The 26,381-nt window shown below is 42.6% G+C and overlaps 1 protein-coding gene across 1 annotated transcript in view; it reads right to left on the reverse strand.

The window, feature by feature from the left end:
* LOC133606179 (DENN domain-containing protein 2A-like) overlaps window positions 1-26,381 on the reverse strand; it is a 57,028-nt gene that overhangs the window by 4,013 nt on the left and 26,634 nt on the right. The window contains exons 9-17 of the mRNA XM_061959820.2: window positions 25,693-25,802; window positions 20,705-20,774; window positions 16,729-16,806; window positions 16,398-16,538; window positions 16,171-16,319; window positions 6,245-6,422; window positions 6,133-6,174; window positions 5,988-6,072; window positions 5,674-5,928 (exon numbers count right to left, since the gene is read on the reverse strand). Coding sequence (XP_061815804.2) covers window positions 5,674-5,928; window positions 5,988-6,072; window positions 6,133-6,174; window positions 6,245-6,422; window positions 16,171-16,319; window positions 16,398-16,538; window positions 16,729-16,806; window positions 20,705-20,774; window positions 25,693-25,802 — 1,108 coding nt within the window. The remainder of the gene's footprint in view (window positions 1-5,673; window positions 5,929-5,987; window positions 6,073-6,132; window positions 6,175-6,244; window positions 6,423-16,170; window positions 16,320-16,397; window positions 16,539-16,728; window positions 16,807-20,704; window positions 20,775-25,692; window positions 25,803-26,381) is intronic.

Here is a 26,381-nt window from a genome sequence, read left to right on the forward strand (position 1 = left end):
CAACTTCCTTGACGTCACTTTCAACCTGAGAAATAACAGCTACCAACCATTCACGAAACCCAACACAACACTCCAATACGTGCACCATGACAGCAACCACCCACCCACCACCACGAAAAGAATACCTACCGGAATCAATAAAAGGCTATCGATGCTGTCATCCAGCAAAGCTGAATTTGACCAAGCAACCCCCCGTACCAAAAAGCCCTTGATGAAAGCGGATACAATTTCACCCTCACCTATGAACCCACGCCAGGAAACCAGCCAAAAAAGAACAGAAAACGAAACGACATCATCTGGTACAACCCCCCATACAGCAAAAACGTCTCAACTAACATTGGACACAAATTCCTCAATCTGATTGACAAACACTTTCCCAAAGACAACACCCTAAGAAAAGTATTCAACAAGAACAACATTAAATTGAGCTACAGCTGCATGAACAATATACGACAAATCATCTCAAACCACAACAAAACAATTGCAAATGAGCCGTCGGCCCCCAGACAGAGCGACTCCAAAACCAACAAAGGATGTAACTGTCGAAAGAAACCTGATTGCCCTCTCAACGGGGGGTGCTTACAAACATCAGTTGTCTACCAATCTAAGGTAATACGCAAGGACATTAACACATCCGACACATATGTAGGATTAACCGAGGGAGAATTCAAAACCAGATGGAACAATCACAAGGCTTCTTTCAGGAACAAAAACCTGCGAAATACCACAGAACTCAGCAAACACATTTGGGACCTCAAAGACAATAATGTTGAATATTCAATAACATGGCAAATTCTTGCATCCAGCACACCTTACAATAGTGGTAATAAAAGATGCAACCTATGCTTGAAAGAGAAACTGTTTATTATTTACCGTCCAGACCTGTCATCCCTCAACAAGCGCAGCGAAATTGTAACAACATGCCGCCATAGACGGAAACACCTCCTAGGTAACACATGAGCCAATCACCACGCCCCTAGGCCAGCCTGTACCCACCCACTCTGTGCCCTATATAAACCATGGTATGCGAATGCTCCCATTAAAATCTCCTGATGATTGAGGGTACCCCCCCTCATGAAACAGGCCTGTAGAGATGAAATAGTCTTGTGATTTTTTTCCCACACATACATATATTGCGCTCTACTACGGTATCGAGCACTATTTTTTGGATAACCTTATTAAGACATATATATATATATATGTATGTGTGTGTATATATATATGTATGTGTATGTGTATATATGTATATATATATATATATATATATGCATGTATATATATATGTGTGTGTATATTCGTATTATTCAACCCTTAAATCTGTAGATCAACTTCAAGTCTGCCGATATAAAAAAAATATGTCAAATAGATTTTGTCAAAGAAAATTGTTATATGCCAAAAACACAAAATTATAGTTATAGTTTTTGTTGTGTGTTTTGCTGTTTTCCCAATTTTTGCGGATGTTTTTTGGTAATGTGCCTTGTGCCAATGACAAGCGAGTCACAGGCCACAGATGGGCCCCTGTGCCGCATCCCAGCTGTAGAAGCTAACTGTTTACGGCCACTATAGTCTTGGTACTGTAGTATATTTGTTTGTTCATCAGCGCTCGATGTAGTAAAATCAGCTGTTCAAATGCCGGGTTTTTCATGTGGGATAAAGAGGGGATAAACGGGGAAGTCCTTCTTTAGCTGCCACCATGTTTTATCATATTACTGCCTTTGCACAAGTCAATGTTTACTTTTCTATATATAAATCAACACAAAATTTGTACTTTGGAGCAATGTTCACGCACTCTGGTATTTGGCTTGTTAGCTTCCAGTCGCAGGCGAGCGATGATGGTCGTAGTTGAGGGAAGGGTTGTTTGATGTTGGATGCTGGAAAATGTCTGATGCGTTGCAGCAGTCAGCCTCAATGCATTGTTGCAGCTCGATGATTTTTTGTGCACATCATGCCATGCGCATTTGCAAGAAGAGCGGGTGAAATGTGGGGCCGTGCTCAGAGTGTCCGGGATGAGAGGCTGAAGAGAGAGAGAGGTGAGGCATGCGGGAGAGTTTAAGGGTTAAAATGCAGATCTGTTGGTCTAATATGATATAAATTGTTTTTGTCTCTCCGAAAGGGACAAGCGGTAGAAAATGGATGGATGGATGTCTTATCCCCCTCTTGTCCCCACAATTTCCCCCCCTCTGTCTTCCTTTTTTTCCTCTTTCTATCCCCTCCCGCTCCGGCCCGGCCGCACCAAATGATAATATAAATACATTTAATAAAGTCAAATACAAATAAGGCAACAAAAGAAGTATCCCACACTTCTCTTTTGTAAAGTAAATTTGCACAGCCGATATAGGCATCTACATCAACTATATGACTTGCCTGAGAAGCTGGACAGGACAAAAAAATAATAATAATAAGATATAAATACTTTTTTCTTTTCCTAATTTAATTGTTTTGCAATTGACTGGTAGGGTCCCAAAGATCTAGTTGATCCCGATCGATGGATAGGCGACGCCTGCTCTAAATCAACTTCAAATACATACATCTGTCGATTTGAAGTTTAATACTTTTTTTAAATATTTTTTATGTTGTTTTTTTTTTATGCCCTTTTAGTCAAAAACAACTTTGTTTTTTGGATGGCAAAGACAAAAAATATGCAACATTTTCCCCAAAATATATGCATAATTTCCCTCCCAAAATTTTCCCCCAAAAATATTTCAAAGTGGAATATTTGAAGTGAGCCCCGTGTTTCTTGATGAAAGGAAAGCTGGATGTCGCGAAGGCGACGGTAATGGCGGAGGCGTCGAGGGACGACCCGCTGGAGACGAGCATGGCAGCGTCGAGGGACGACCCGCTAGAGAGGAGCATGGCAGCGTCATGGGACGACCCGTTGGAGACGAGCATGGCGGCGCCATGGGACGACCCGCTTGAGACAACGCGCTGGAGACGAGCATGGCGGCGTCGTGAGACAACGCGCTGGAGACGAGCCTGGCGGCGTTGTGAGACGACCCGCTTGAGACGAGCTCGGCGGCATCGTGAGAAGACCTGCTGGAGACGAGCACGGCGGCGTCGTGAGACGACCCGCTGGAGACGAGCACGGCGGCGTTGTGAGACGACCCGCTGGAGACGACCCGCTGGAGACGAGCACGGCGGCGTCTGGAGATGACCCGTTGGAGACGACCCGCTGGAGACGAGCACGGCGGCGTCGTGAGACGACCCGCTATACACGAGCACGGCGGCGTCGTGAGACGACCCGCTGTAGACGACCCGCTGTAGACGAGCACGGCGGCGTCGTGAGACGACCCGCTGGAGACGAGCATGGCGGCGTCGTGAGACGACCCGCTGGAGACGAGCTCGGCGGCGTCGTGAGAAAACCCGCTGGAGACGAACACGGCGGCGTCGTGAGACAACCCGCTGGAGACGAGCACGGCGGCGTCGTGAGACGACCCGCTGGAGACGAGCACGGCGGCGTCGTGAGACGACCCGCTGGAGACGAGCACGGCGGCGTCGTGGGACGACCCGCTGGAGACGAGCACGGCGGCGTCGTGAGACGACCCGCTGGAGACGAGCACGGCGGCGTCGTGAGACGACCCGCTTGAGACGAGCACGGCGGCGTCGTGAGACGACCCGCTGGAGATGAGCATGGCGGCGTCGTGAGACGACCCGCTGGAGACGAGCACGGGGGCGGCGTGAGACGACCCGCTGGAGACGACCCGCTGGAGATGAGCATGGCGGCGTTGCGAAACGACCCGCTGAAGACGAAAACAACAGCGTCGCGGAAGGACCCGCTGAAGACGAAGATGGCGGCATCGTGGAAGGACCCGGTGGAAACAATGATCACAGCGGCATTGTGGAAAGACCCGCTGGAGATGAAGAGCATAGCTGTGAGTCCTTCACAGCAGAGCTGCTAGTAGTAGCCCCCCCCCCGAAACGGATGCTAGACGCTTTCTTTTATCAGAGGAAGGAGCTTTTGGTTGGCGGCGTCCCCTGCTGTAAAAGCCAGGAAAGGGCGGAAGGAGGCCAGGAGGAGGGACAGCAACACGAGTCCCAACAGGACGCCAGGATGGACAGCGCGGTGGGCTCCAAAGATGCCATCACCGGACTAGCAGGAAGAGGCCGAGCTGGGGGATGAGCTGGACGTGGCGTCGTCGGTAGACCCACTTGAGACAAGGCAGCAGGTGGCGTTGAAAGCCCCACTGGAAGAGTCGGGGGGTGGCGGCTGAGCCGGACGGCGCGCTGAAGGTGGCGGCCGAGCCGGGCGGAGCGCTGGGGCCGGGGGGCAAGCTAAGCGCAGCGCTGGGGCCGGCGGACGAGCCTGAGGAAGAAAGAGTGAGCTTGCACAAACCTAGCCTTCATGTCCTCCAGGAAATGTGTGATCTAAAACATCGCCTCCACATCGTCGACAGGCGTCCCCACGAGGTCACTTTCTGGCTGGAGGATTTTGTCAGGGACTCGCATGGCTGTGGTAGTTGTGACCCCAAGATGCAGGAGACTGGAGGACGAAGTGCAGGTAAGAGTCCATCACATCCATCCATTTTCTACCTCTTGTCCCTTTCGGGGTCGCGGGGGGTGCTGGTGCCTATCTCAGCTGTTAACACAAGAGGTGCAGCAGGGAAGTGCACGAAAACATAGCAACCTACAGCAAACTGAGTCAGTAACATTTACAAAGAAACAATCCTCGAGCCCTGGCGAAAGGGCGAGGCAGGCATTTATAGAAGCCAGCTGATTGACAACCACTACCAGGTGTGGCCAGGCTGCCAATCAGCGGGAGGTGGGGGAGAGAGCTCTCAGGGAGACGTGCAGGAAAAGAAACTGAAAATAAGAGCGCGACACAGGAAATAAACCAACTATGGTTTGAGGCGGTATAGCTCGGTTGGTAGAGCGGCCGTGCAAGCAAATTGAGGGTTTCAGGTTCGATCCCCGCTTCCGCCGTCCTAGTCACTGCCGTTGTGTGCTTGGGCAAGACACTTTACCCACCTGCTCCCAGTGCCACCCACACTGGTTTAAATGTAACTTAGATATTGGGTTTCACTATGTAAAGTGCTTTGAGTCACTAGAGAAAAGCGCTATATAAATATAATTCAATTCAATTCAACTAAGGAAGCATAACACGCCGTGAATGTGACAGATCGTCACATTATTAGTGCCTCTCCTGGAGGTTAAGTCTCGCCCTATCTTTTAAAACCTAGAGACGCCTATGTTCCTAACTTTATTTGAGGGTCCTTGAATGCACCACAGTTAAGTGCAATGAGAGACAAAACATAAACTTGTACATAACTTTCTCCTATAGACTTTTTTTTTTTTACCTTTCTTATATTATCACTTCATACTTGTTCCAAAATGTTGGTGCTTCGTGTGGATGTTTAACGGCGTAATGACATCTGTGTTAAATGACGTGTAAAACTATTTTGCATTTTTTGACAAAGGGTGTAGGTAGTTAGAAGTTCTTAAATTGATTCAATCAACCTTATTGTTGAACTTTATTTATATTACATTTTTATAGGTTACATATTTAAATTACTTAATTTTACAAAAGCTATGGGGCCTCTCTGTGCTTGGTGCCCCAGTACCCAGTTCTCTTGGTGAGTCGGAGCTTTTTTCCCCTGTCACTCACCCACAACAGTGACAAGGACAGCAGGTCCTGAAGCAACCTGTGTCGTCCTACGTTCCACCCAGTACAGTATTTACCTCGTAGGATGGGCCCTTGGACCTCCCTTTCCTGTATGAACCATCCAAACATCTGCGTCTCCATGAAGACCTCCAGGAAACGCCGCACTGTCTTTGAGGGCACAGCCTTCTGGAAGGCCTCCCGCTGGAAGGAGAAAGGGACGGGGGACCCTCGGAAGGAGGAGGCGTCGTCCTCGAAGAAGAAGAGAGGATAGTGGCCTACCAGTTCCACGAAGAAGCGCACAAAGGCTTCGGACACAAGGGTGCTAAGATGGCCTACAGAAGAGAGAAGATTAGCCTTGCTCATGTTGGCACTTATTAATGCTAAGTTTTACCGTTGGCAAGCTCTCGTCTCCTCTCCAGAACATTCTCCAGAGCAGATTGAAGTTTAGGTGGCAGGATGCAGTCTTCATCATCCAGCTGCAAAGTGATGCATTCAAATAGGGGGTCTGGACATTAAGGTTTTTGTGAGTAACCTACCTGTTTTACAATCCGACTTTTCATGAGATCCACAACCAGAACCTGTGCAGTGAGGAAAGGAGCTTTTAGAGCGCTTTCTATTGGTGAAAGGTCAAAGGTGACGAGTGATTACCTCCTCCAGGGGTAGATCAGTGAGCCGCGGCAAGGACGGGGAGAGAAGGCCCACGATGAAAGGGGTGGGGGTGCACACGATGTCGAGCATGGCGGAAGGGAGCACGGGGATGTAGGTGTGCTGCCATGCGAAAGGGTAGAGGAGCGCCACCACGGCATGGCAGCACTGAGACAGGGTACTGCAGGAAGAGACGTTGCAATGTTGCCGTTTTAATTAGACTCAGGAAAACAAGAATAACAGAATATAGGGTGTGTAGTTAGCAGTTTTGTCCACATGGAGGTGCTGTGGTCTGACAGTGTGGCTCGTCACCTATTTTACAATTCAGTAAGAAAAAAATGTTCAAGCCCATCATACAACCTTGAGACCTCCGATTTCGGGGGGTGGGGGTATATATATATATATATATATATATATATATATATATATATATATATATATATATATATATATATATATATATATATATAAGAAATATTTGACTTTCAGTGAATTCTAGCTATATATATATATATATATATATATATATATATATATATATATATATATATATATATATATAAATAAATAAATAAAAGAAATACTTGAATTTCAGTGTTCATTTATTTACACATACACACACACATAACACTCACCTACTCATTGTTGAGTTAAGGGTTGAATTGTCCATCCTTGTTCTATTCTCTGTCACTATTTCAGAACACACACATTATACAAATATACATTACAAAATCAATAAGAAAACGGGAGCTCTAATTTGGGAGTCTGAATTAGGATCAGAAGTTCCTACATAAACATTGCGTACTCACGTCGCCTTTTTGCATTGATTACTGCAGCTGTGCACTGGATTCATTCACAAATACAAACTACAACTCACAAACACTTTAGAGTTAGGCTCCACCATCAGAATGTGTACTTAAACTTATAAAGATCACATGGATATTATTCAGTGAGTTGATTCACCAAAACTAACCTGTTATACAGGAGGAAAATGCACACAGGACGTTTCAATTGTTCACAGACTGGTCGCGCTCATCAGAATGACAAGACACTTCCGGTCTGCAGGTGATAGCATTCAATTGGGAAGAAACGCCCTACTGCCCCCTATTGACCAATGTGAATACTGATAAATGTGGAACGACAGGTCCAAAAACGAATTCAAACCACAAAATAAAATAAATAAATCAACACAAAAATGTGACACATTATGGGTGGGTCACATATGCATGTACAGTAGATGGCAGTAGTATTGTCCTGTTTAAAAGTGTCACAACATTGCTGTTTACGGCAGACGAACTGCTTTACGGCAGACGAAAACTTGACTGCTGTTGTTGTGTGTTGTTACCGCGCTGGGAGGACGTTAATGAAACTGCCTGACAATAAATCCACATAAGAAACCAAGAACTCGCCCTCGATCATTAGCTGTTTATATTGTGGGAGAGCGGATGTGTGAACAGGCTGTCAACACGTCACTCAGGTCCGCATGGAGCTGGAAGGGGGCGTGGCCTCCAGCTCCGCCTGAATTTCGGGAGATTTTCGGGAGAAAATTTGTCCCGGGAGGTTTTCGGGAGAGGCGCTGAATTTCGGGAGTCTCCCGGAAAATCCGGGAGGGTTGGCAAGTATGAAGCCCATGACTGCATCAAAAATCACTTTATAGGCAAAAGTATTTAGACACAGAGCAGGAAGTGAAGATGGAATCTCTATTGTGGCGTCCCCTTAATCACAACTTCAACATGCATTGTTCAATTAATTGTAAGAGGGGTATGGTCAAATAAGCTCTGATTCTTCCTACTCTTTTTCGGACATACTGTAACAAGGAACTGGAAAATGATAAGTAATAGGGGTGTGCATCTCTACCTTCTATGGCGATCTGATATGAATAGAAAAGATTCAACGAGATTTGATGCAGATGGAAGCTTGGCATGAAAGAAAATGAAACGTATCAAGTCAGAACAATGATCTAGACCAGGGGTGCTCACACTTTTTCTGCAGGCGAGCTACTTTTCAATTGATCAAGTCGTGGGGATCTACCTCATTCATATATATCATTTATATTTACTTATTTATGAAATATATGTTTTTGTTAACAAGTTAAAGGTGTTTAATGATAATGCAAGCATGTTTAACACATATAGTTAATATTGTTAATACATTAAAGGTGTTTAATGATAATACAAGTATGTTTAATAAATATAATTAATATTGTTAACAAGTTAAAGGTGTTTAATGATAATACAAGCATGTTTAACACATAGTTAATATTGTTAAAAAATTAAAGGTGTTTAATGATAATACAAGAATGTTTAATACATATAGTTAATATTGTTAACAACTTTAAAGGTGTTTTAAGATAATACAAGCATGTTTAACACATATAGTTAATATTGTTAACAAGTTAAAGGTGTTTAAAGATAATACAAGCATGTTTAACACATATAGATTCCTTTCTTTCATGAAGACAAGAATATAAGTTGGTGTATTACCTGATTGTGATGACTTGCATTGATTGTAATCAGACAGTGGTGATGATAATGTCCGCATTTTCGAATGGAGGAGAAAAAAAGTCCTCCTTTCTGTCCAATACCACATGAAAGTGGTTGGTTTTTGGCATCTTATTTGTCCAGCTTCCGTACTCCTTTGTATACACTTTACAAGAAATACATTGTCGGCAAACTCCGTAGCTTGCTAGCTTGTGCACGCCAGCCTTCAGAGACTCTTATTTTAGTAGCGCAGGCAGGATGAAGCAGAGCTTTTATTGTGCAACTGTGCAGTCGGTCTTTGGCGTTTTGACGACAGGTACGGCGCCAGAGTCTGTTGAAATAAAGTGTTTCTCGCCTTCCAGTCGGTAATTTTAATGAGCTGGTGCCGTGAATGTCAATCAAGTGACGAAAGTGAAGTCATAGTGAAGATTTATGATCGCTCATTTTTAGGACTATTTTTTTAATGCCTGGCTGGTGATCGACTGACACACCCTCCGAGATCGACCGGTAGATCGCGATCGACGTAATGAGCACCCCTGATCTAGACCAGGGGTGTCGAATTCATTTTAGATCGGGGGCCACATGGAGAAAAATCTACCCCCAAGTGGGCCGGACTGGTAAAATCAAGGCAGGATAACTTAAAAATAAAGACAACTTCAGATTGTATTGTTTAAAAATAGAACAAGCACATTCTGAAAATGTACAAATCATAATGTTGTTGGGTTCTTTTTTACAATCAACTGTTGCGGTTAATAGTATATATACTTTATTTGTCCTTATTTATATTTTCTGAATACATTATTTGATAATGTTCATCAGTCAACTCATTGGTGTTCATTTTCAATCTATCAAGATAAAAAAATTATATCAAAATCAAATTACAGGATGTTATTTTATGTAGTTTGATCATTTTCCTCGACTGATGTACTAACATCGTGTGGTTTGTTTCTTACATATGTAGCATCATCTACAAAGATACAAAGAATTGCTATTGCGACATCCAGTGGACACATTAAAGAGCAGCTGTTTCTTTCATTCAAAATTTCAGGTACATTTTTATACTTAGCAAACTCATCCCTGTCAGAGTTTGTTGGTGACGAACCCCAGGATGCAGAGATGGCGGCAGGCTTGGTACAAGAAAACATGATTTAATTAAACACTATGGCAAAAAAACAAACAAAAGGGTACAAACAAAAGGTGTGCGCAAGGCGGAGAACAAACTTGGCTATGAACTAAAATAGCAAAAAGGCTAACTGTCGACAAGAAACAAAAACACTTACTGTGACACGAAGGAACTATGACATGAGCAGAGTGAACAAAAGTAGACAGAGCTACAACGACAATTATTTATGACAGGTAGTAGTGACAACAAGTATTAGCGACAATGACAATGACACAGCACTGACTGGAGGGGAAGGCAGGTTTAAATAGCAGCTGGCTGATTGACACCAGGTGTGGCCAGGTGCCAATCAGCATACTTGCCAACCCTCCCGAATTTCCCGGGAGACTCCCGAAATTCAGCGCCTCTCCCGAAAACCTCCCGGGACAAATATTCTCCCGAAAATCTCCCGATTTTCAGCCGGAGCTGGAAGCCACGCCCCCTCCAGCTCCATGCGGACCTGAGTGAGGACAGCCTTTTTTCAACAGGGTGACAAGAACTAAATCATCCAGACTAGAGATAAATTGTATTATTATGTTTATTTTACCTAAAAATAAATATATTTATTAATTTAAAAAAAATAAAAAATAAATACATTTTTACTTTATTTTGCTAAAAACATCAAAATTAATTTTATTTTTATTTGTATTTTTTTGTGACTCCTTATTACATCCAGCCATAGAATTATTCATTAAAATAAACATATTTGAAATAATTGATTTTAAATTATCATAATAATTCATTTAAAATGACCATATTTAATTATTAAAATAATTGCTTGTTTATCAACAACTTTAGCATTTTATTCATTACATTTTGAAACTCTCAGAAGCCAAGTTATGTTATATTCCTTAATATTTATTTATGCAAGTTTGAAGTATCAATTATCTAAACAGTTTTGTTTGCATATTTTCAGGATGTATATATCTATATCTATATCTATATATATATGTATGAAATACTTGACTTGGTGAATTCTAGCTGTCAATATACTCCTCCCCTCTTAACCACGCCCCCAGCCACGCCCCACTCCACCCCGACCACGCCCCCACCTCCCGAAATCGGAGGTCTCAAGGTTGGCAAGTATGCAATCAGCCACAGCTGAGGGGGCACAACACTCAGGGAGACAAACAGGAAACAGAACCAAAACAAGAGCGCTGACAGGAAATACTACACACACACACAGAGGAAAAACTAAAACACAACCAAACTGTCAGGGGCAAGCCTGACAATCCCGCGGGCCGGATAAAACCTGTTCGCGGGCCTGATCCGGCCCTCGGGCCGTACGTTTGGCACCCCTGATCTAGACAATCGATCTAGAGGCTCGCCAAACGATGTAGTCATATCTCTAAAGTTAAAATCGGTTATCGGTTTGTACCGATTCATTTTTACACCCGTAATAAGTATCATATTGTAACTGTATGCATGTTCGAAATAAACTTGTACCATAACCATTGAGTGGGTTAATGTCGGAACTCTTTTGAAAAATACGACAACAGCACACACACACACACACATTTACAGTGGAACCTCCATCTACGAACCGCTCTATTCACAAACTTTTCGGTTTACAAACTTTTGGATTGATCCATGCAGGTATATATATGCGTTTGTACATCTCTGTGTACAAACGCTTCATTCATTGATTTTTTTTTCTTCCTGCTGGCAGTCATGTTGTACTTGCTCGTATTGAAGAGACTAAGGAAGCAGGCTTTTTACCACAGCAAGTTCTTAATTGTGATGGGACTGGACTTTACTGGAAAAAAATATGCCAAAGCCGACTTGCACTCAGCATCAAGGGTTGGAATTGGGGGTTAAATCACCAAAAATGACTCCCGGGCGTGGCCACCGCTGCTGCCCACTGCTCCTCTCATCTCCCAGGGAGTGAACAAGGGGATGGGTCAAATGCAGAGGACAAATTTCACCACACCTAGTGTGTGTGTGTGACAATCATTGGTACATTAGTGAAACCCAATATCTAAGTTACATTTAAACCAGTGTGGGTAAAGTGTCTTGCCCAAGGACACAACGGTAGTGACTAGGATGGCGGAAGCGGGGATCGAACTTGCTGATGTTAATGTACTGTAAGTGGATTGTACTCTTAATTGTTTATTATTGAAGCAAAATGGTTGTTAAAGTTAAGGATTTCTGTGATTTCTGATCGTTCGTGAAGGCACCAATGGGATTTTTGTGTACGTGTCATACAGGACAGTTAAGCTTCTTGTTGTTTTTGTTTTAGATTGTTAATAAAGAGATAGTTGTTATGTTTGTTTGAATTACAGTACTGTATAGCACTTAATATTGTGTTCAAAGTGTAGAAACATTCACTAAAATTGACATTTTGTCATGTCTGTGTAATCATGTTTTGTTTTAAGTCATGTTTTGTTTAGTTTCTGGCTTTTCACTCCCTTGTCTTGTTTGCATGATTACCCATTAGTTTCACCTGTTCCACGTTTGGACTCATTGTGCACTCTTGTTTGTCACCATAGCAACCCATTAGTTTTCACATGTCACGTCACGCACCTGTTTCACGTCTTGAGTCACGCACCTGTCTTCGTTAATCATGTCTGTAGTATTTAAGTTCAGTGTTTTTCATTTTGTCTTTCTGACGACCTCACCACATTTATGCTCTGTCCATTCCTTCCATGTCCATTCCTCAAGCAACTATTTTTGTCCAAGCCAAGTAAGTTTTTGTTCCATGTTTATAGTCTTTTTGGTTTCATAGTTTGTTCTCCGCCATTGTGCGTGTTTTTCGTTTGTACTTTTTTGCTATAGTCTTTTGGTTTCATAGTTTATTCTCCGCCACTGTGCGCGCTTTTCGTTTGTACTTTTTTTTTATATATTAATAAACTTTCCGTTGCATCCCGGAAAAGCAAACACCCAAGACCAAGTCATGACACATTTTTGTCAAACTGGAAGCCATTATTCATATTTACATTGTTTCTTAGGGAGAAATTTACTTCACTATACAAACCTTTATATTTACAAACTCTGTTTAAGAACTAAGTTTGTTCCACTGTACTATTATTTGCAATATATATATATATATAGTTTTCTCTTGTAATATTTACTTTGTTTACATTGATAGCCCCAGGCTTGTACTTGCCGATATGTTTTAAAAAGAGGATGAAAGATGTTTATAGAATATTTCATTCCTAATCCTGTAGGTGGAATTGACTACATCATACCATCAGAAATGTCACAGTAAAAACGTCCTTTAAAATGTGCAAAATGTCTAACTTTCTAACAGTGGCCTAGTGGTTAGAGTGTCCGCCCTGAGATGGGTAGGTTGTGAGTTCAAACCCCGGCCGAGTCATACCAAAGACTATGAAAATGGGACCCATTACCTCCCTGCTTGGCACTCCAGCATCAAGGGTGGGGAATTGGGGGTTAAATCACCAAAAATGATTCCTGGGCGTGGCACCGCTGCTGCCCACTGCTCCCCTCACCTCCCAGGGAGTGAACAAGGGGATGAGTCAAATGCAGAAGACAAATCATTGGTACTTTAACTTTAACTTTTTCTTCCTGTCTATTGTTTAAAATACTAAAACTGAACCATATTTACAACTGCAACAGAAGCGTACTGTATTGGAAAGTATCCAGTAACAAACGTGTTTGCATCATTTAACTTAATGCGTCATGGGCTTTGAATTGAAAATTGAAAAACTACAAAATAATTAAAATGTGTGTACTGTGTGATTCATGCTGATATCGTATATATCGCACTATTGGTATCAGCCAATACTCAAGGCTCCAATATTGGTATTGTATCAGAAGTGAAAATGTAGTATCAGGACACCTCTGCTTGCAATATTCCCCAATAGAAGGTTAACTATTAATTGCTTTATTTACTGAATTGTCTTTTAATACAGCATCAACTTAGCTTTTGTTTTGTGGTGTTCCTCAAGGTTGTATCCTGAGCCCCCGCAGGTTCTTTATTTACTGAAAAAACCTTTTCTACTGCTCATTTTACAAAACCCAAAACCAGTGAAGTTGGCACGTTGTGTAATTCGTAAATAAAAACAGAATACAATTATTTGCAAATCCTTTTAAACTTATATTCAATTGAATAGACTGCAAAGATAAGATATTTAATGTTCGAACTAAGAAACTTTTTTTTTTTTTGGCAAATAATCATTAACTTAGAATTTAATGGCAGCAACACATTGCAAAAAAGTTGGCAGAGGGGCATTTTTACCACTGTGTTACATGACCTTTCCTTTTAACAACACTCAGTAAATGTTTGGGAATTGAGGAGATCAATTTTTGAAGCTTTTCAGGTGGAATTATTTCCCATTCTTGCTTGTTCAACAGTCCGGGGTCTCTGTTGTGCTATTTTAGGATTCATATTGCGCCACACATTTTCAATGGGAGACAGGTCTGGACTACAGGCAGGCCAGTCTAGTACCTGCACTCTTTTACTATGAAGCCACGCTGTTGTAACACGTGGCTTGGCACTGTCTTGCTGAAATAAGCAGGGGCGTCATTGATAACGTTGCTTGGATGGCAACATATGTTGCTCCAAAACCTGTATGTACTATTCAGCATTAATGGTGCCTTCACAGATGTGTAAGTTACCCATGCCTTGGGCACTAATACACCCCCATACCATCACACATGCTGGCTTTTCAACTTTGCGCCTATAACAATCCGGATGGTTCTTTTCCTCTTTGTTCTGGAGGACACGACGTCCACAGTTTCCAAAAACAATTTGAAATGTGGACTCGTCAGACCACAGAACACTTTTCCACTTTGCATCAGTCCATCTTAGATGAGCTCGGGCCCAGCGAAGCCGGCAGTGTTTCTGGGTGTTGTTGATAAATGGCTTTGGCTTTGCATAGTAGAGTTTTAACTTGCACTTACAAATGTAGCGACGAACTGTCGTTACTGACAGCGGTTTTCTGAAGTGTTCCTGAGCCCATGTGGTGATATCCTTTACACACCGATGTCGCTTTTTGATGCAGTACCGCCTGAGGGATCGAAGGTCCATAATTACATTGCTTACGCGCAGTGATTTCTCTAGATTCTCTAAACTGTTTGATGATATTACAGACCGTGGATGGTGAAATCCCTTAATTATTTCCAATAGCTCGTTGGGAAATGTTGTTCTTAAACTGTTCGACAATTTGCACACGCATTTGTTCACAAAGTTGTGACCCTCGCCCCATCCTTTGTTTGTGAATGACTGAGGGTTTAATGGAAGCTACTTTTATACCCAATCATGGCACCCACCTGTTCCCTGTGGCATGTTCCAAATAAGTGTTTGATGAGCATTCCTCAACTTTCTCAGTCTTTTCTTTGCCACTTGTGCCAGCTTTTTGAAACATGTTGCAGCCATCAAATTCCAAATGATCTAATATTAGTAAAAAATAACAAAGTTTACCAGTTTGAACGTTAAATATCTTGTCTTTGCCGTCTATTCAACTGAATAGAGGTTGAAAAGGATTTGCAAATCATTGTATTCTGTTCTCTCCCGGAAAAGGGTGGAGTGCCATCTCCGGGTTGGGGAGGAGATCTTGCCCCAAGTGGAGGAGTTCAAGTACCTCGGAGTCTTGTTCACGAGTGAGGGAAGAGTGGATGGTGAGATCGACAGGCGGATCGGTGCGGCGTCTTCAGTAATGCGGACGCTGTATCGATCCGTTGTGGTGAAGAAGGAGCTGAGCCGGAAGGCAAAGCTCTCGATTTACCGGTCGATCTACGTTCCCATCCTCACCTATGGTCATGAGCTTTGGGTCATGACCGAAAGGACAAGATCACGGGTACAAGCGGCCGAAATGAGTTTCCTCCGCCGAGTGGCGGGGCTCTCCCTTAGAGATAGGGTGAGAAGCTCTGTCATCCGGGGGGAGCTCAAAGTAAAGCCGCTGCTCCTCCACATGGAGAGGAGCCAGATGAGGTGGTTCGGGCATCTGGTCAGGATGCCACCCGAACGCCTCCCTAGGAAGGTGTTTCGGGCACGTCCGACCGGTAGGAGGCCACGGGGAAGACCCAGGACACGCTGGGAAGACTATCTCTCCCGGCTAGCCTGGGAACGCCTCGGGATCCCCCGGGAGGAGCTGGACGAAGTGGCTGGGGAGAGGGAAGTCTGGGCTTCCCTGCTTAGGCTGCTGCCCCCCCGGACCCGACCTCGGATAAGCGGAAGAAGATGGATGGATGGATGGATGGATGTATTCTGTTTTTATTTACCATTAACACAACGTGCCAACTTCACTAATTTTGGGTTTAGTACATCAGTTATGTCCTTGAAGGACATACAGCGTTCACCTCTTGACCATTGTGAAATAAGTCCGAACCTTAGTTTGTCAGCAGTAAAGATGACCCTGCGCTCCAGTAGCAAGGAACCAAAAACCCTGAGAAGCAGTCTCAGACTTAGGCAGGAGAAGAGACACTCAAAGTCCACATGCTCCAAGTGGGAGTTAGACGGTCGGCACAGCTCCATCACCTGAGATCGAAAAGCAGCGAGTCGTAAGTTCATCCGCTTCTCGAACATATATGCCACGGTCTCTCTCAGCAAAGTCACCTCAGTGCCGCAGCCAGGGAGAAAAGTTTTGATGGTGATGGTTCTGCCCGGAGCCGGACACTGGGCCTCCATGATGGCTCGCATAAACGGCTGCACCAGAGCAGGAGACAGAGCCCTGCGCCTCTCCACTTCAGCCAATACCTGCAACACAAGCACTTTAAGTACGCCCTCTAGTGGCCGTGAGAGGCATAGGCGGTGACGTGAGACAAAGATACAAATGTGGCTGTCTCACAGATTTTGCAATCTTCAATCAAATTGTAAAAAAAAAACTAAAATTAAAGACATTTACTACAAAAATCATATAATATAATGCATGTAAATAATTGTTTACCTTAGAGAACAGGTTGAAACAGCCAAGACGACTAACAATGCAGTAGACCTCTGGCAGACGCTTTCCTTTCCCACTAGGCTGGAAAAAAAATCATATATTTGTTTTAATTATTTGTTTAAGGACACACCTTGTAATTTGGGCACTGACTAGACCAGGGGTCGGCAACCCGCGGCTCCGGAGTCTTTGATCACTCTAATGCGGCTCAGCTGCATACTTGCTGACCCTCCCGATTTTTCCTGGAGACTTCCGAATTTCAGTGCCTCTCCCGGGGGCAACAATATTGAGGGCGTGCCTTTAGCGTCCCATTTTACACTATCTGCGTGCCCGGCCCAGTCACATGTTGGATGCAGGCTCTGCCCTTCACACGTAAGTGACTGCAAGGCATACTTGGTCAACAGCCATACAGGTCACACTGAGGGTGGCCGTATAAAAGAACTTTAACACTGTTACTAATATGCATCACACTGTGAACCCACACCAAACAAGAATGACAAACACATTTCTGGAGAACATCCGCACCGTAACACAACATAAACACAACAGAACAAATACCCAGAATCCCATGCAGCACTAACTCTTCCGGGCTACATTATACACCCCCTCTACCACCAAATCCCGCCCACCTCAACCGACGCACGGAGGGGGGAGGGGAGTTGATGTGTGGGGGAATTGGGGGGGCGGGGTTTGGTGCTAGCCGGGGTGTATAATGTAGCCCGGAAGAGTTAGTGCTGCATGGGATTCTGGGTATTTGTTATGTTGTGTTACGGTGGGGATGTTCTCCAGAAATGTGTTTGTCATTCTTGTTTGGTGTGGGTTTACAGTGTGGCTTATATTAGTAACAGTGTTAAAGTTGTTTTATACGGCCACCCTCAGTGTAACCTGTATGGCTGTTGACTAAGTATACATTGCAGTCACTTATGTGTGTCTGCAGAGGCCGCATACAACATGTGACTGGGCTGGCACGCTGTTTGTACAGCCTGGAGAGGGCGCTAAAGACAGTGCCATCACGGCAGGCCCTTATCATTGTCGTTTTGGTGAAAATCAGCAGACATTTGAGGGAATACTTGCCCTGAGGGGCGTGGTTGGGGGCGGGGCTAAGAGGGGAGGAGTATATTTACAGCTAGAATTCACCAAGTCAAGTATTTCATATATATATACATATATATATATATATATATATATATATATATATATATATATATATATATATATATATATATATATATATATATATATATATAAGTCAAGTATTTATTTTATATATATATATATATATATATATATATATATATATATATATATATATATATATATATATATATATATATATATATATATATATAAATACTTGAATTTCAGTGTTCATTTATTTACACGTATACACACACATAACACTCATCTACTCATTGTTGAGTTAAGGGTTGAATTGTCCATCCTTGTTCTATTCTCTGTCACTATTTTTCTAACCATGCTGAACACCCTTTCGCAGGTACCCAGAAAGGTTTCGAGTACCACCCAAAAAACTGAATCTCTGAAGACAGTATAACAATCTGTGTTAAAGGTGTACAAATACTGTTTGTATAATAAGCATGTTATTTTTTTACAAATGAGGGTTAAGAATTCAGTACTAAAAAAAAAAGAAAAGAATGTGGCTTAAGTACAGTTTTTTAATTGAGCTGCTGCATTTTTTGGTTGGGTTGTTTATTTTTTATTGAGTAACTTCTATACATTTCTAAAAGGGGAGGAATGTAATAGTGATCTATGTTTGTCTGTTGCCATCTCCTGGTGAATGTTGGCTATAGCGTACTGGGGTTACTTTTTGGTTGGCTGACGATTTATGTGGTGTTGCGCACCTGACGTCACTCAGGTCCGCATGGAGCTGGAGGGGGCGTGGCTTCCAGCTCCGCCTGAATTTCGGGATACTTTCGGGAGAAAATTTGTCCCGGGAGGTTTTCGGGAGAGGCGCTGAAATTTCGGGAGTCTCCCGGAAAATCCGGGAGGGTTGGCAAGTATGGGTTGCCGACCCCTGGACTAGACACTTGATTAGGTACACCTGCACTTTTAATAACATCCAATAAATTAGCTTTATCGTGGTTACAATTGGGGTGCGCAAAAACATTTATTCACATCCGAATCGCGATTCTTATTCATCACGATTCTAAATTGATTCATGATTTTTTTTTTTTTAAATCGATTTTAAAAAATATATATATTTTATTATTTTATAAAAATCAATTTAAAAATTAAAGCTGCAAGCAGCATTGATCGGGCCCGCATATTTGGCAGGTGCTAGTCCTAAGTGTCCCAATACTTTTGGCAAGTTTGAGTCCCAAGTGTCCCAATACTTTTGTCCAGTGTAAGTGTCCCAATACTTTTGTCCAGTTGCCCAATGCTTTTGTTCAGTGGTAGTAGTAAGTGTCCCAATACTTTTGTCTACTTGTAGTCTGAAGTGTCCCAAGACTTTTGTCTAGTGTACCTACCTTGTCTGCATTGTGTGGGCACGTTGGTGCTTCCTGCTTTTAAGCAGCCATCTTAAAAAAGCAGCAGCGCAGCAGCATCAGCGCAGCGGGTCTTTGAAGGGTCATATAATCAAAACCGGAGCCGGTATCAAAACTCTTTCGATAATTTTTAATTAGAAGGGTTCAATCTCTCTCCTGTGTTAGTTTGAAGCCGAAAGGACAAACACGCTCAGAGGAGATAATGTTTGAAGAAAGGTGACCGGTTTTTACAAAAATGTTGTTTAGAAGGGTGAATAACAAACTTCCTGTTGATTTTTGCTGGGGGTTGTCAGTTTATAAAACGTAGGTCTAAGTGAAACCTACGGAGAGGTTTTTGTTTCATGTCTCTCCGACCTTCCCAGTGGGAGTTACAGGCAGTTTTGTCATTTTTTTCTTCCGAGGAGCAGTTTTTTCTCCGTTTTATTCAAAAATTGCTGTAGAGCGCAATTTTTAAATTTGGGGTTAGGGTTTTTTATTAGATCGCAATTTTTGCCAGTCCTGATGTGTGTGTTCAGTTTGGTGAGTTTTGGAGCATGTTAAGTGGGTCAAAATACAGCTCAAAGAGGCAAAATTTACTGTTTTTAGTACTTTTTTGTCTTGAAGGGGGAATTGCCAACTTCCTGTTGATTTTTGCCCGAGAATGTACAATTATGAAAGGTAGGTGTAAGTCACACCTACATAAAGGTTTTTGTTTCATGTCTCTCCGACCTTCCTAGTGGGAGTTACAGGCAGTCTAGTTTTTTTTCCCTAGGAGGCGCTAGAGCGCAATTTTGAGTTTTGCTGTTCGGTTTTTTTTTATCAAAAGGCAATTTTTGCAGGTCCTGACGTGTGCGTCAAATATGGTGAGTTTTGAAGCATGTTAAGTGGGTCAAATTGCAGCTCAAAGAGGCGGCCGGTATAATAATAATAATAAAACCTTAGAAATTCAATAGGTCCTTATGTCCCATTGCATAAGGGAGTCCTTATACAATGGGCCATGCGGGCCCTAATAATACTTTTTTAGGCTACCTCCATGCAACCAGAGGGAGCTTTTCCAACCTGTAACCTTGTTTTGAAGAAGTTTTATTATAATTATCGTACCAAATAATACCTTGTGAGAATGGGTTTGAATCCAGAATCAACTCTGATAAACCTTAGAACTCGGGGTGGAATCGTCACGTGCCCAAAGATTCTCAGGCCTAATTATGCTCACTGATTTCAGCAAGGAGAATAGTAAAAACACTTCTTAATACAACAGTGCAGTCCTGACTAATATTAACATATGGTTTCCCTAAACTCCTCCCTCCCCCACATTAATACACATTTTATACACACACATACACACTTTCCCAGACTCACACACTTCCTGTTTTCCCACAGGGATGTCAACTTTTTTTCTTTTTCTCACAGTTATTTATTCAGCCGTCATAGCGGTATTTGGCCGCTTCCTGTTCAGTGGCAGCGAACTTATATTTACTCCTTTTTTTTTTTGGATTTACCAGTAAACGTCTGCAGTATCCAAAGCGTCTGCTGCCATCCACTCCGGTCAATACAAAGGAGAACATTTCACTAGAGGGCACATAAATGAACATTTAAAAACACACATTTACATGGTCACTTTACTCACTTTTTCAAAGATTCTTGTTATATATATTTTTTTTTAATTAAACGATGGCTCAAATTGTTGTGATGGGACATTGATTATACATACATGTTTTTTCTAAACAAAGTTGCAAAATAGTTGAGACAACGTTGATGTCTAATGTTGGATCCATGTTGTTGGTTGGGAAATTACCAAATTTCAATGGTCAACTCAATGTCTCAACCTGACATTGAATAAACACCCTGAAAAAACTTGTTGTTTCATCGTTGTATTTGTGTTGTACAAAACCCGAAACCAGGGAAGTTGGCACGTTGTGTAAATGGTCAATAAAAACATACTGTCATGACTTGGACTATGGCGTGGTTTGTTCTCCCGTGGTGCAAATGAACATTTGGACCAGACATGGCGTGAAGGTGAAGACATGATTTATTTAACACTATAACTACAAAGAAAGGATCAAACAAAAGGCGCGCACAGGGGCGGAGGTACAAAACTAGTGATGGGTCCGGCAACACCGATGCATCGGCGCATGCGTCGAGCTCGTAGAGCAAAACCCTGTGTCGCTTTTAGAAAGTCACGTGACCGATCATGAGCTGTTTTGGTCACGTGACCGATACGCCAACTGTGTCGCCTCCTCTGTGCCCTGTGAGCGGCTCTTTTCTACAGCCGGAGAAATAATAACTAAGAAGAGAAATTGTCTAAAATGTAATACGTCGGAAAAACTTTTTTTTAAATTTTTTTTATAAAAATGTGTAAAAAATAAAATTAAAAAAATACCCAGTCCACAATCATCCACAACACGTTCTCTTAGATTTCCATGTTATGATACATGTTCACATTATTTATTGACTGTATCTAAAAAAGATAAAAATATATTTTTATTTAAATGAAGATATGAAATAATCCTAAATGAAATACAATGACTTGGTTTATATTATTGTATATACTAGGGCAGGGGTCACCAACGCGGTGCCCGCGGTCACCAGGTAGCCCGTAAGGACCAGATCAGTCGCCCGCTGGCCTGTTCTAAAAATAGCTCAAAGAGCAGCACTTACCAGTGAGCTGCCTCTATTTTTTAAATTGTATTTATTTACTAGCAAGCTGGTCTCGCTTTGCTCCACATTTTTAATTCTAAAAGAGACAAAACTCAAATAGAATTTGAAAATCCAAGAAAATATTTGAAAGACTTGGTCTTCACTTGGAATAAGCGGTAGAAAATGGATGGATGGATGGGTCTTCACTTGTTTAAATAAATTCATTTATTTTCTACTTTGCTTCTTATTGCTTTTAGAAATACAATTTTAGAGAAAAAATACAACCTTAAAAATGATTTTAGGATTTTTAAACAAATATACCTTTTTACCTTTTAAATGTCTTCCTCTTCTTTCCTGACAATTTAAATCAATGTTCAAGTAAAAAAAAAATTTTTTATTGTAAAGAATAATAAATATTTTAGGTTCTGTTTTTTCGACGAAGAATATTTGTGAAATATTTCTTCAAACTTACTATGATTAAAATTCAAAAAAATTATTCTGGCAAATCTAGAAAATCTGTAGAATCAAATTTAAATCTAATTTCAAAGTATTTTGAATTTCTTTTAAAAATTTTGTTCTGGAAAATCTAGAAGAAATACTGATTTGTCTTTGTTAGAAATGTAGCTTGGTCCAATTTGTTGAATATTCCAACAAATTGCAGATTGGATTTTAACCAATTTAAAACATGTCATCAAAATTCTAAAATGTATCTTAATCAGGAAAAATTACTAATGATGTTCCATAAATTATTTTTTTAATTTTTTCAAAAAGATTCAAATTAGCTAGTTTTTCTCTTTTTTTTGTCGGTTGAATTTTGAATTTTAAAGAGTCGAAATTAAAGATAAACTATGTTTCAAAATTTGATTGGATTTTTTTTCGTGTTTTCTCCTCTTTTAAACCGTTCAATTAAGTGTTTTTTTCATCATTTATTCTCTACAAAAAACCTTCCGTAAAAGGAAAAAAAAATGTACAACGGAATGACAGACAGAAATACCCATTTTTATATATATATACATTTATTTATTTAGCTATTCTTGATTAAATCACACTTACGTGTAACTTACAAATGACAATATATTTATTTATTTAAGTGTGTATCAAACTGGTAGCCCTTCGCATTAATCAGTACCCAAGAAGTAGTTTTTGGTTTCAAAAAGGTTGGTGACCCCTGTACTAGGGCATCAAATCAGTGTCAGTTGAGTCGGTCCATAGGTTGCCTGTAGGGATTTTTAATGTCCAGCAGATGTCAGTATTTAGTGACACAGTATCGACACAGTATCAATACAGTTTTGCAATGTGTCGAAACGCTTCATGACGCCTCATCAACCCATCACTAGTAGCAAGGGTCATAAGGGTGTGGAGAGTGTGCAGGAGCATAAATGCGGGGATGTCGTCAGAAAGACAAACTGAATAACACTGAACTTAAATACTACAGACATGATTAACGAAAACAGGTGCGTGACTCAAAACGTGAAACAGGTGCGTGACGTGACAGGTGAAAACTAATGGGTTGCTATGGTGACAATCAAGAGTGCACAATGAGTCCAAACGTGGAACAGGTGAAACTAATGGGGTAATCATGGAAACAAGACAAGGGAGTGAAAAGACAGAAACTAAAGAGTCCTATATCTAAACAAAACATGACTTAAAACAAAACATGATTACACAGACATGACAGAGCCCCTCCCTTAAGGACAGATACCAGATGTCCATAAAAAAAAATTAACAAGAGTCATGGGAGGGCGGGAGGGGGACATGGCGGTGGGTCGCCAGACCACGTGTCCCCGTATCCACCGGGGCAGAGTTAGGTGGCGGCGGCGAGTGGAACGCCGCTGCAGCAGGCGAGGCGGGCGCCCAGGGAATGGCCACATTCGTGGCCGACTGGGAGGTGGGCGCACTTGGCGTGGCGGGCGACCAGGTAGCGGCCATATCCGTGGCCGACGAGGAGGGAGGCGCGTCGTCATCGTGGCGCATGGAAGCAGCAGATGATGCAGGCAGCAAAGTTCGGCGTGGCGCGTCAGGCGGCGAAGCTCGGCGTGGCGCGTCTTGGTCTAGGCGTGGGTCTTGGTCTTGGTGCGGGTCTTGGTCTTGGTCTTGGCATGGCGAGTCTTGGTCTTGGTCTTGGCATGGCGAGTCTTGGTCTTGGCATGGTGGGTCTTGGCATGGCGGGTCTTGGTCTTGGCATGGCGGGTCTTGGTCTTGGCATGGCGGGTCTTGGTCTTGGCATGGCGGGTCTTGGTTTTGGCCTAGGCGTGGGTCTTGGCGTCGTGGGTCTTGGCGTCGTGGAGCTGCGACATTGCACAGGGCCATTTTTTACCACTGTGTTACATGGCCTTTCCTTTTTAATAACACTCAGTAAACGTTTAAGAACTGAGGAGACCAATTTTTGAAGCTTTTCTGGTGGAATTCTTTCCCATTCTTGCTTGATGTACAGCTTAAGTTGTTCAACAGTCCGGGGGTCTCCCTTCTGCTATTTTAGGCTTCATAATGCGCCACGCATTTTCAATGGGAGACAGGTCTGGACTACAGGCAGGCCAGTCTAGTACACGCACTCTTTTACTATGAAGCCACGCTGTTGTAACACGTGCAGAATGTGGCTCGGCATTGTCTTGCTGAAATAAGCAGGGGCGTCCATGAAAAAGACGTTGCTTGGATGGCAACATATGTTGCTTCAAAACGTGTATGTACCTTTTTAGCAATAATGGTGCCTTCACAGATGTGCTAGTTACCCATGCCTTGGGCACTAATACACCCCCATACCATCACAGATGCTGGCTTTTGAACTTCGCGCCTACAACAGTCCGGATGGTTCTTTTCCTCTTTGGTCCGGAGGACACGACTTCCGCAGTTTCCAAAAATAATTTGAAATGTGGACTCGTCAGACCACAGAACACTTTTCCACTTTGCATCAGTCCATCTTAGATGAGCTCGGGCCCAGCGAAGCCGGCGGCGTTTCTGGGTGTTGTTGATAAATGGCTTTGGCTTTGCATAGTAGAGTTTTAACTTGCCCTTACAGATGTAGCAACAAACTGTAGTTACTGACAGTGGTTTTCTGAAGTGTTCCTGAGCCCATGTGGTGATATCCTTTACACACTGATGTCGGTTTTTGATGCAGTACACAGGGATCGAAGGTCACCGGCATTCAATATTGGTTTTGGGCAGTGATTTCTCCAGATTCTCTGAACCTTTTGATGATATTACGGACCGTAGATGGTGAAATCCCTAAATTCCTTGCAATAGCTCGTTGAGAAATGTTGTTCTTAAACTGTTCGGCAATTTGCACACGCATTTGTTCACAAAAGTGGTGACCCTCGCCCCATCCTTGTTTGTGAATGACCTGAGCTTTTCATGGAAGCTGCTTTTATACCCAACCATGGCACCCACCTGTTCCCAATTAGCCTGTTCACCTGTGGGATGTTCCAAATAAGTGTTTGATGAGCATTCCTCAACTTTCTCAGTCTTTTTTGACACTTGTGCCAGCTTTTTTTTAAACGTGTTGCAGGCAGCAAATTCCAAATGAGCTAATATTTGCAAAAAATAACAGTTTACTAGTTCGAATATTAAGTATCTTGTCTTTGCAGTGAATTCAATTGAATATAGGTTGAAAAGGATTTGCAAATCATTGTATTATGTTTTTATTTATGATTTACACAACGAGCCAACTTCACTGGTTTTGGGTTTTGTGGAATATTGGTTGGGAAAAGACCAAAATTCAAAGGTCAGAACCCAACGTTGATTTAACGTCGTCAAAAAGCATGTTGTTCCAATATTATGTTTGAGTTGATCAATGTCAGGACCTAATTCAACAAGTTCTCAACGTCGTTTCAATGTCTCGTGCCAGCTGGGTTACCTTGTATAGCTCTCCACGGGCTCCCAGTCTTTGACATCTGGGAAGCAAAATTTGGGAATAATCCTTAGTTGATCTTCCGTCTCCTTCATAAATTTGATGTTTCGCTCCAACTGCAGCAAAGACATTTTTTTCCAAAAACACTCCATTAAAAGACAAACAATTTTGGGTATTGGTTTTTCACTATGTAAAGCGCGTTGAGTCACTAGAGAAAAAGTGCTCCATCCATCCATCCATCCATCTTCTTCCGCTTATCCGAGATCGGGTCGCGGGGGCAGCAGCTTAAGCAGGGAAACCCAGACTTCCCTCTCCCCAGCCACTTCGTCCAGCTCCTCCCGGGGGATCCCGAGGCGTTCCCAGGCCAGCCGGGAGACATAGTCTTCCCAGCGTGTCCTGGGTCTTCCCCGTGGCCTCCTACCGGTCGGACGTGCCCGAAACACCTTCCTAGGGAGGCGTTCGGGTGGCATCCTGACCAGATGCCCGAACCACCTCATCTGGCTCCTCTCGATGTGGAGGAGCAGCGGCTTTACTTTGAGCTCCCCCCAAATGACAGAGCTTCTCACCCTATCTCTAAGGGAGAGCCCCGCCACCCGGCGGAGGAAACTCATTTCGGCCGCTTGTACCCGTGATCTTGTCCTTTCAGTCATGACCCAAAGCTCATGACCATAGGTGAGGATGGGAACGTAGATCGA

This window comes from Nerophis lumbriciformis, linkage group LG05 (assembly GCF_033978685.3).
Source record: "Nerophis lumbriciformis linkage group LG05, RoL_Nlum_v2.1, whole genome shotgun sequence".
NCBI classification, from domain to species: domain Eukaryota; kingdom Metazoa; phylum Chordata; class Actinopteri; order Syngnathiformes; family Syngnathidae; genus Nerophis; species Nerophis lumbriciformis.